We start from the raw sequence: 12068 nt of genomic DNA, 5'->3' as shown, positions 1-12068 counted from the left end.
GTTTATGTAGGATAAACAATACCTCGAAAAGTGGAATTAAAAGGTGAGTTTATTATGTTGCCAAAAATTCTGAAATCCAGATGCATTTTTTTTTCACAATATGCATTTTCCACCAACTTTTTGAAGGGCCCTTACAAAGGTGAACATTTTAAGTGCTTTATGTAATTTGGCCTTACTAAACACTTTCAACTCCTGAAGGTAACTTAATGATTTGAATTATATTTCCTGTAAATAAAACAAACGTTGCTCTCTCACTGATAATCACTGAAAATTTTAAAGCTCAAGTAGTCTTCCCCATATCCTACAAAAGAAAAGCTTGCATTTTTATTAAAGACAAAATGCAATCTACCTTTTGGACAGTTCCCCTTTTGGTCATTTCAAAAAGCCAGGAATCTACATTTCTCAGGAAAATGTGTGTCTGGGAAATAACGTGCTTCTCTGTCCCCGCCACAGACCCCGTACAGTGTATGGTACATAACTGGTACTCTGGGGCCGGCACTGTGGCGCAGCAGGTTAACGCGCCTGCGTCCCATATGGGCTCCTGGCTTCGGATCGGCACAGCTCCAGACATTGCGGCCAACGGGTGGGCGAACCAGCAGATGGAATACCTCTCTCTCTCTCTCTCTCTCTCTCACTCACTCTATCTTTGCCTCTCCTTCTCTCTCTCTGTAACTCTTTCAAATAAATATATCTTAAAAAAAAAAAAAAAAACTGGTACTCTGTAAGGATCTATTGGTTTGATTTTTGAGAAACTGCCCTCCATCTATGCTAGGGAAATTCAAAGAGCAAAACTGCCCGCCATCAGTGTGCAGCTGAACGACAGCCATCCTCTCGCAGCTCTGTGGTACTCGCTTTCTCAAAACCTTCCCTGAATGCCTCCGCCCGGAACACTAAGTCCAAATTCGTCACCCTATTTAAATCTGCCACAACACTGCCCTTCGCTGGCTCCCCCGCCTCTTCTGCACAGACCCCCCAAGCAGGAGCCCCAGATTCACTTTGCCCAGTGGGTAATGTCCATGCCCTCCCTGGCTCAGCCACTTGATCAGATGAGGACCGGCTTTCCCACGCAGAACTCTGGATGAATCCCACTGCATCCCATCAGGGCCGGCTGAAGCCCACTTCTGTGAACCCGCCTACGAGACTCCTCTGGAAACCCACGTTCTGCATCCCACAAACCCCCACCTCACCCTCTTTCCTGTCTGTCTCCGGCAGCTCTCAAGATACCCAAGGGGGCCTGGGCCGAGTCTGTCACTGTGGATCCCACATAGCCTTCTGGACATTCGAGCTGATTTCAAAGGAGAACCAGGTGCTCACAAAAACACCTGTTTCACCCCGTATAGTATTTGTTATTCAAGTTCATATTGGGTTGCCACACAGAGCTAAGCCTCTGGGCCTCCTGTCTAAAGAAATTTAACTTAAGAAAATGTTAAAGGAAGTGCCATGTTCTTTCGCTATAAAATTATCTTAACTCTTTAACTTAAACCTTACAAAATTCCTATCCTCCCACTCACATTACCACACCTTTCACCAACTACAACTGAAAGCGACTTTCACAAGCACTGCTTAAATTCTGCCTGCACCAGCCCAAGGTTCGCCAAAACACACTCCAGCACACAGCTTCACTCTGCCGCTTTGAGGCTGGAGCCCAAGAGCAGAGGGTGAGAACAAGGAAGTTCTCCCTTCCCAGAAGACAGGAAACCACTCTCAGCTGCCCTTTCCTGGCAGGGGAAGCTGATGCAAGGACAGGAAATAATTAAGGATTTTCCACTGTGTACGAAATAGGCTTCTTCAGAGATTCTTTTTTTTTTTTAAATTATCCAAATTGGCTGTAAGGCATAAAAGAGAAAGAGAATGATATTCTTAGCGGGGGGTGGGGTGGGGGGGTCTGATAAGCCCCTGAGACAATCCATTTTTTAAAAAACATTCTTGGTTTGTGACGTCATTAAAATAATCCTGGTTACTGATCTGACAGCCAATCCTCTGGCTATTCAAAGATGACTCTTTGTTCTGAAAACCAGCCTCAGCCAGGAGCAGGGGATATACTAGCTCCTGAAACAGTGCAACAAAGAGCAAGAGGTTCCTATTTCACAGCTGACACCCCAAATGGATCAACTAGGTAAACGGAGGTCAGAGTTAAAAACACTGCAAGAGGCAAAGATGCCACAGGACTTGCAGGTAAGTAGGAAAAAGAAAAAATCTCAACAGCTCAGAGAACATCAGAGCAAGCACTGACCCGTTAGACCATCCTGTCCACGCCTCTTATTTCATAGTCAAGGCTCAAAGAAGCGAATCAAGGCCTAAGACCAAAGAGTTTGTCCCAAAACTCAGGTCATTCACCTCAAGAGGAGCACCAGGTGTCCCCATCCCTGCAGTCTGATGAGTAACACCTGGGTCAACAGAGCTCCACTCACACACCACAGGAGTGGGCAGAGAGGAAAACATCCACAGTCCTGTTAACAGTCAGTTCTTTCAGACGTGCGAAGCAAGAGAAAGAAGAGCCAGCCACTGAAGATCCCAGTCTTGGGGCAGGCACTCAGCCCAGCAGCTACTATGTGGGCATCCCGTATCAGAGTACCTGCGTTCCACGCCTGGCTCTGGATCCGGACTCCAGCTGCCCACAAATGTAGATGCTAGGAGGTGGCAGCGATGATGGCCCACGTAGTTGGGATCCTGCCACCCACATGGAAGACCCGCACTGCGTCTCAGCTCCTGGCTTCAGCCTGGCCCATTAACAGCAGCGGTGGGCATCTGACCTACCACCTGGGAACTCTCTCCCTGACTCACTGCCTCTCAAATTACCTTAAAACAATTTTTTAATGTCAGTCTTAAGCACACAATTTTTCTTCCTTTTCTCTCAGTTCCACCTAGTAACCACTACATCTTACATTTAAAACTACTGTCACAACAGGATTAAAAGAAAACTGAAACAGCATGGCCAGCCCTGCTGGATTATCTCAGCTATATATTCTCCCAATGAATAAATGAAAACCCACATTTTGAAAATGCTGTCAGAGCAGTACTAGGAGGCAAATCAAATGATCCAATATTCAGCCTAACCTTCTCTGGTCTCTCTCCAATCCATTTTCCATCCAGAAGCCAGTGTGTTCAAAATACAAATCTGATCATGTCACATCTCTACTTAAAATGCTCCAACAGCTTCCTCCTAAAGCAACTTCTGATAAAGACCAAACTGCTGGGCTCTACGCATGCTGGCCCTCACCTACCTACTCAACTCCTCTGTTGGTGTGGTTCCACACTTCCTGCAATGCACTCCCACCACGGGACCTGGGCTTCCCCACTCCCCATACCTGAACCACTGCTCTCTAAGCTCACTCCCACACTGACTTTACCTCCTTACCTTTTTTTACTTTCCAATCTTAGTATAATTATTCCTATCCACCGTTACCCACCTTCACAGCACCAGCGAGCCCTCCTTCATAGTTCTTATTGCTATTACAAGTTACAGTAAATTACATTTGGGATTCTCTGGTGAATGTCTACATCCTACAGTCGACCATGGTGCCAAGAGGGAGCAAATGTATCTGCTTTTGCTCACCACTGCATCTCTAGCACCTACCAGAGAGTCGTTTACTGAATTTAATTAAAGAAACAAACGATGAACCAAAAGTGAGGACTTCAGGATGAACTGGCACATACAGGTTAAAGGAAAGCTTAAGCCCCGCCCTTCCTGGCCAAGCTTCCAGCATTTCAGGTGGGATGTGCGTGGGGATTTCAGGAAGTTCAAGGAAAAAGGAATTTAAAGTTAATTTTGGTACAAAAAGTTTCTGAGATCCATGTACAGTTTTCCCACGGTCATTGTGTACACCCCTCATGTGCACAGTGCTTTCACAAAAGGAATGGCATGGGAAACAGCTTTCCAAAATGCTGAGAAAAAAACTAGTATTAATACAGACATCAGCCTTTTACTGAAAAAGAAAACAGACATTTTTTTAATTGACCGTTAATGTCACTCTTTTCACTGTATTAGCTCTCAAAACAATGGAGAACGCCCTTTGCCACGGGCACTCACTCCCTATAAGCTACAGCCACCACCACAAAGAGAGTTACATATTTCTGTCTCCAGGTTTCTTTCTGTATTCCTTGTAATAGTGAGTTAGAAATCCTTGACTACTGCTGTCCAGTAACATTGTAACGCAAGCAACGTCACATTAAAAAGGTAGAAACTAGTGAAATTAACTTTACTAAGTTTTATTTAACCCAAAAATCCAATATATTTTAATTTCAACATGTAATCAATATTTTTCCATTTAATGTGTGACATAATTTATCAAAAACAATTCTATAAAATATTAAAACATACATTTAAAATATTCAGCTACTTTAGAAATTAACCTTAATACCATTTCTAATGCCAGTGATCCTAGATATCATTAATAGGCCAAGACATATCTCAATTTTCTCTTGAAAATGCCCCATCACTTTACACATTTACGTTACAAACACTGAGTCAAAAGCACATTTATTTTGTTGATAAATGGTCCTATATAGTTTTTTCCTTTAATCCATAAATTTGTAATCAATATTTTTTAAAGCTACTAGTGAAATATTCTACTTCTTGCTGCACTAAGTCTTAGAAACCATTGTGTATTTTCCACTTACTGAGTGTCTCAATTCAGACTGGCAAAAGCTAGTTAGTTGTAGCTACAACATTGGACAGAAAAGCCCTACATCATCCACATTTCTGTTAAATTATCTACTCCCTTCCTGTCTTTAAAAACTTGCAGGAGCAGGTGTTTGAAATAGCAGTTAAGTTAGCTGCCAGTTAGGACACAACAGAGTGTCTGGCTCTGATTCCCAGCACCAGCTCCTATCTCCAGCTTCCTGCCAATATGGACGTGGGAGGAAAAATTCATTCACGTATGGTTTCTGCTACCCATGGAGGTGACCTGGGCTGAGTCCCCCAAATCCAGCTTCAGCCCAGGCCTAGGCATTGCAGGCACTGGGGAGTGAACCAGCAGATGGGAGATTTCCTTCTGTCTCTTAAGAAAAACAAAACTTACAGAGCCTAGGTTTTCAATGCTCCCTCTACCAACACAACAATGGGGAAGAGGGTATTATTCACGACCAACAACTGAAAAATAGAGGACATCAATTGTTACATGTACATTAATGCAATGATACCTTCTTAACTCGTTCATGACTTTAAAAGCTTTCTTCATATGCCAGGGATTCACTGTCACAGGGCAGTGTTTTTCGGTATTATCATCTTTTGAATCGAGAGGCTTCTGATGACCCTGCTTTGTGCATCTGTACATAAAAAAAAAAAAAGAGAGAGAGAGAGAGAAATCATTAAAAATAATTTCGTTCCAGCTTATCAAACCACAGGAGACACAATGAATGCTTTCCTCCCCTTTCTTTGGAGAATGTCTCAATGACAGGCCAGCCCACTGTTAATACTAAGACACAGATCAGAACACTTCGTCATGGTCACTACAATCCCACCTAAACAGTTAGGGGGAGTCACCTCCCTGGTGTCAGAGCGCTGCCAAGGATGAACACAGAAAACTCACTCACAGTGGCTTAACAGATACCACCACGTAAATATGCTGAGAAATGATCTTCTGTGTTGGAGAATAACTTGCTTTTCTATCTGCTATAGTCACACATCACCGACAAAGCAAGACAGGAATAGGACCACACTACACACAAACTTCAAATACTTACAATCACATTTAAATTGGGCTCTCTGGCTGCAAAGGTACTGGCCCTATATGCTGTGGTCCTACACTAACGAGAGATTAACCAAGAGAGCCAGTGCTGACGATTTACCATATGGCAGCCACTGTACCAAGTCATTTGCGTTCATCATTTGTAATCCTCTCAACACGCCCTGGGAACTAATTACCATTATTATCCCCATTTATCCAATGATGAAGTTGAAACAAAAAAAAAAGTCTGGGTTGGGTGGTCAAGGGCAGAACTGGTAAGAATGTGGCCAATCTGCCTCTCCATCTCAATGTTTTCATTGCTGTTCAATACCATTTCCTACACTCAAGAAGGGATATGTAACTTCAGATTTAAATTTACAGTTTTCCATATTTAAATTTACAAAGCTGTATTAGAATTACTACAGAATTATTCTTTTAAGACTTGAGGGGCAAAAAATTAACAAGTAAAATCAGGGCACCATGAAAGGATAGAGAGAATCAACTGCAAATTAATGGACACAGGGGGCTTTTTTGAAGTGATGGCTGCACAATTCTAAATTTACTAAAAATAATTGGATTGTGCAATTATAATGGGTAGACTTTATGGTATGTAAATTATACCTCAATAAAGCTATTACATTTTTTAAAAGGTACCAAATTAAGCCTAAAAAACCATACTTGTAGGAGCAAGCATTTAGCCTAGCAATTAAGACACCCACATTCCAAATCACAGTACTTGGATTAGAGTCCCTTCATCGGCTCCTGACTCTAACTTCCTGCCAGTGTGCACCCTGGGATTCAGCAGGTGATGGGTCACATAATTGGGTCCCTGACACCCACTTGTGAAACCCAGACTGAGTTCCTAGCTCCTGGTTTCAGTCCTAGCCCAGTCTCAGCTGTTGTGGGCATTTGGGGTGTGAACCAGTACATTGGGGTATCTCTCTCTCTCTCTCTCTCATGAATAAAATTTTTTAAGTTATACTTATACTGTATATATGTCACGCTAAAAACAAGCAATCATCATTTATTACTGTCTCTTCCTTTCCCAGCACATTTCTGAAAGGATGGTTCCTTTTTTTAATACTGAACTACCATTCACTAATACAATTAGCAATTTTTTAGTACCAATAAGCACTATCCTAAGAAACATGGAATACATTAGTGAATAAAACAAAGACCCCTGTCCTCACAGAACTTGGAGTTTAGTGGGGAGAAGGGAAAGGTGATAAACAGGAGTGAAGTAGATGGCATCTTAGAAAACATGGAAAAAAGAAAAAGTAGGGCAGGGTAAAAAGAGAAAGAAGTGTAAGCTGTTCGATGTGGAGTAGATCGGGAGAACGGAGACTGGACAGAGGACTGGGATGGGAGGCTGCGAACACCCAGGTGGAGGAACACCTAGGTACCACTGTGTGAGCGGTATGGCCAGAGCGAGGCTGCGGTGAGGGGAAGAGGGACAGCAGGCCACACAGGGCCTTGGAGGACACTGTGAGGACGTTGGCTTGTACCTGGAGTGAGGCACTGCAGAGAAGTGACACAACCCAAGTTGTATTTCTGAAGGCCTGCTCTAGCTGCTGGTTCGGAATAGTCTCTACGAGTCAAGGATGAAAAGGGGTACCTTTTAGGAGGCTGTCACGGTAATACAGTAAGGGATAACTGGCTCAGAACATTGTCACAGCAGTGAAGGTGATGGCAAGTGGTTGGGCTCTGGATATTGTGAAAGTATAGCTAACAAGATTTGCTGACAGAATGGAAGTGCGTGTCAAAGAAAGTCAGACTGACTGAGTTTCCATTAACCCGCACTGGGAAGGCTGCAAGTAGAACCTATCTGGGCTAGGAAAAGCAAGAGTTCCGTGTTTACGCATGTTGGCTTAAAGATTTCAGACATCCAACTGAAGACATCAAATCATAAAATAAAGGTTGGAGTGGAGAGAAATATATAGCTGGAGATAAAAATTGGGGGCTCACTGTTTACATGGAGATGGACTATGAAGCCAGGAAACCGGACACTCAACATTAAGGAGACCTCTGAAATCAACCAGAGGACTTATCCATGCTCACTTCCTGGCACTAGTTGAGGCACCTGATTCTTTGGGCATCTGCCTACTAGCAATGGAAATCAGTTCTATTGCTTCACCACTCAGAGTTTTCCAAGGGGCCTAAATGATGACTGGCACAAGGCAGCGCCTCCAGCGGGAAAACCCAGAGCTGCAGCGGGAGGAAGAGGTCCTCTCTACTCCCTTTGGCTTCTTGGTGTGCGGCCATGTGTGCAGAGGACAAGCTACATCTGTCTAGAAAAGAGAAAGCAGTGTTAGGTCTAGAAGCAGAAAGGTGAGAAAACAGTCACACCTGAAAAAGGATGCTGGGAAATCTCTTTACAAAGATACCTCAAAAAGTTCTTGAGGGAGGGAGGGAGGGAGGGAGGGAGGCAGTCTGGCGTTGCTGCCTAGTGGGTTAAGTTGCTGCCTGCAAAGCCTGCATCCCATATAGGAGCCGGTTCCAGTCCTGGCTGCTCCACTTCTGATCCAGGTCCCTGCTAATACACCTGGAAAAGCAGCGGAGGATGGCCCAAGTGCTTAGATCCATGCACCTATGTGGGAGACAGAAGAATCTCCTGGCTCTGACCTGGTCTAGCCCGAGCCGTTGCAGCCATTTGAGGAGTGAACCAGCGGATGAAAAATCTCTTCGTCCCTCCCTCTTTCTGTAACTCTTGCGTTTCAAATAAATAAATCTTAAAAACACTTCATGGGGGCGGGCATTCAGCCTAGTGGTCAGGATGCCCACATCCCATCCTGGATGGAGTTCTTGGGTCTGATGCCCCGAGTCAGCTCCAGATTCTGGTTTCCGGCTAATGCAGCCCCTTGGAGGCAGCAATGATGGCTCCAGTGACTGGGTTTTTGCCCCAGCTCCCAACTCCTGGCTTCAGCTCAGCCCAGTCCAAGCCATTGCAGGCATTTGGGGAGTAAACCAGTGGATGGGAGCTCCCTATCTCTCTAATAAATACACTACAAATAAAACTTTTTGTAGAAAAATGGAATTAAAAGGTAAGTTTATTTTGGTGCAAAAGATTTCTCTGAAATCCATGCATAATTTTTTCACAATATACATTTTCCACAAACTTTTATAAGAACACTTATAGTATAAAACAGATATTCTCACCTTCATTGTAAAGAAAACAGTGGGAAACTGGGCAAAGGAGCCATCGTGCAGACATGTACATCCATACTCACTTTCTGACCACAGACACTGGATGTCCACACATGGAGCAAGATAATGATCCTTATCTGTTTCCAGTTTGATAAGTCAAAGGTTCAGACAGAAGGAAAACACTATACTGAGGATTAGAAGAGTTTTCAATGCTCAGAGTGGAAGCAGCAGCGACTCTGCCCTCAGAAGAGTATCTTCTTTAAGAGAGTGTTTATATTTGCTTAAGAAATGAGGAATTAAAACTGCCTGCTCTACAGAATTAACTTTACCACAGCTGCCGCACCACAATCAATGCTCGTGTCGGTGCTCTCTGGAAGCTATTTTCAGCTCCCGCTTTTTCTGATGTACTCCAGAAACTCTGCACGGAAAAGACTTTACTCAAGGCCTTACAAGAATACGTAAGAAATCACAGTGAATTTTCTTTTCAAGCGTTCTCTGCACCGAGAGCCACTTACACACACAGCACCCCTGCTGCACAGGTCTATTTTCAACACTAATGTCCTTTCTATGACTTTCCATTTCCTACGTGGCTTTGTGTTAGATGGCCTCTCATTCAGAAGCAGAACTGAGTAACACAAAATGACGCATCACTTCTAAAACTATAGATGTGAAAACTGCACATACTAGGAACAAGTGGCTAAGTGGGAGGTAAAGGCTTGCCCTTCAAGCCATCCCAGGGAAGGCCAGAGTTACACCTTCTCCCTCGTTCCCTTCTGAAGCCAACAGCCAGCCTTTTCCAGAAAACGCTTCTCATTCTAAGAACTGTCTCCTCTAAGGGAGACCTTTCCAAGAGTCTTTCACCTTTAAAGTCTTTTTCCAACTCTACACTACAACTAACCTTGCAATTATCCTACAGCCTATTGTGATTACAACAGCTTCTAAAGTGGCTGAGGTGTCCCAGGCTTTGGATTCCACGGTACTGCCCAGGCTTTGGGCCATATAATCCCAAAGCCCTCCTTCTGCAAATTCCCAACCATGGGCAAGACTGGCTTCCCACATGAAGTGACTAACTGCCGAAGAACACGCAACTCATGGTACGAAGTTCTGGGAGTAAGAAAATAAAAGTCTCCAACCACTTGTCTCCAATGGCCAAGATTTCACAACCCCTGCAAACGTTCAAATGTAGTGCAACCACGCTGAGGACACCTTAGCAATCAGGTGCAGTTTCCTTGGATATTTATTATTTGCTTCAGAACAACGATTTTCAATGGGGAGTAGAAGGATATGAAAACCCCAAGTGTTTTTCCAAACCACACATGGCCACCCCTTCCCACGTGAAAAGTTAGGCAAGCTCTTTGCACCTCCAGAAGCAGGGGTGACAGGCAGATTTGCATGAATAAAAAAAGAAAAGAAAAACAAAACAGGTGATGTAATATGTCCCACCACCCACTTCCCTCCCACCCCAGGACAGTCCTCCCAGATTGAGAACAAGGACCTTAGAAAATACGAGTTGTTTATGTTTTTAGGGTTTTCTTAGTGGAAACAATGCTACAATTCAGGGGAATAATGCAGCTTCAAAAATTAACGGGGGATCAAAGGCATTTTCATGTTCAGGACACAAACACGTGGCCCCTGGGTGGTCACCATCTCTGCTCTCCCCTCTGCCCGTTCACCTCCAAAGCAGCGAGACTCCCCTGCCTGCAGTGAGTCACCCACCATTACTCACAAATTTCTGCCAAGTTCGCGTCAGCAGCTGTTGTTTTCAAAGTCACCATCCAGTGCTGTACTGCTTTGAAGTTTCTCCATCACTTTATAATATTTTTTTCTATTTTCCCTGCTGTCTTCCCAGCTACGCTCGCCTTCTGAAGCCGTGTCTTACTAACAGTGCTCCCACGCACACATCCAGGACACCCCAAGCGGAGATGCAAACGTGACTAGTATTTTAACATCCTCTGCTGGGCTACTCCATACTTTTTATAACACTCGGACACCCTTCGCCTCCACCAGACCACCACACTGCTCAGATGCGGCACAAGTCAGGGACGGTCTCTCCTGGAAACACACTTCAGTTGGTGGCATGGCCGAAGTTCAGCTTTTGCAATTAACTAAAGGCAAGGAAACACATTCTGCAAATTTCCTGCAAGTCTTGGGAATTTAAACTTTTGTTAGGTATGGTGCCAATAAACTAACTGTAATCTATAAACATATGGCTACATTATCAGATAGATTATACTTTATAAAAAATATTAACGTCTGCCCTACAGACATGTAAGAACTTGGAACCCATCTTCAGTATGTAACCTCTGAACTGAACATGGAGCATCTTCCGAGACAAAAATAAACTTGCTATGCTGTGCTAACTCACACAGCACCTTACACACAGTATTATTACAAAGCCACTGAGTACTTCAGAATGGAATACATACATGGCTAAAAGCTATAATTGCAATTTCGCTGATGTGGAAAAGAAACCTCCAGGAAACCTAGAAATGCCCAATTTTACAAAAATGGATCAGCAGTTAAGAACCAGAACCCTCAACCCAGTGAAGGACAGGGAGGGCCACTACACGCCAGCCCTGTGCTCCCCCATAACTGACTGTGGCTGTGTGGCTGTCTGCTAGGTGTGGGAGGCGGCGGGTGGGGGGGTCCATGGAAGCAGGAGTATAACTGCTCTCTGATAGTAGAACAATAGAGCTGTAAAAAGCTCCCCTTCAGTTCCACTCAGCTCTCTCCCTCTTTCCCTCCCACCCACATGACAAGCACAGCACAATCAGGCACTTTTTGTCCCTGACAGTGACTATTACCAGGAAAGGGACCAGGGTAAAAGCGTGTCTTATGCAAGATCGATCTTTTGGAGAGTATTTTCATTTCTTTCTTTATTTATTTGAGAGGTAGAGTTACAAAGAGAGGGAGAGACAGAGAGAGAGGTCTTCCATCTGCTGGTTCACTCCACAAGTGGCCCCTATGGCCAGGGATGGGCCAATCCGAAGCCAGGAGCCAGGAGCTTCTTAAGGTCTCCAGGAGCTTCCGATCTCTCACGTGGGTCGCAGGAGACCAAGGACTTGGGCCATCTTCTACTGCTTTCCCAGGTCATAAGTGGAGAGCTGGATTAGAAAAGGGGTAACTGGGAACTGAACCGGCACCCATATGGGATACCAGTGCCGCAGGCAGAGGCTGAGCCTGCTACGCCACAGTGCCGGCCCCTAGAGAGTATTTCATGAACAATTAACAAAGCACTGTCAGAGCTGGGTATCT

General features: G+C 44.3%; 1 protein-coding gene across 3 annotated transcripts in view; it reads right to left on the bottom strand.

The window, feature by feature from the left end:
* Positions 1-12068, bottom strand: part of KLHL2 (kelch like family member 2) — a 117282-nt gene that overhangs the window by 98824 nt on the left and 6390 nt on the right. For 2 of the 3 annotated variants that reach the window (XM_062199366.1, XM_062199365.1), the window contains exon 2: positions 5143-5268. In XM_062199366.1, coding sequence (XP_062055350.1) covers positions 5143-5268 — 126 coding nt within the window. Of the gene's footprint in view, positions 1-5142; positions 5269-12068 lie in introns of those variants that run through there. The other variant, XM_062199368.1, reaches the window with a different exon arrangement.

This window comes from Lepus europaeus, chromosome 8, assembly GCF_033115175.1.
Source record: "Lepus europaeus isolate LE1 chromosome 8, mLepTim1.pri, whole genome shotgun sequence".
Lineage (NCBI taxonomy): Eukaryota > Metazoa > Chordata > Mammalia > Lagomorpha > Leporidae > Lepus > Lepus europaeus.
The sequence above is the reverse complement of the archived record's forward strand: the minus strand, read 5'-3'. Positions and strand labels throughout refer to the sequence as shown.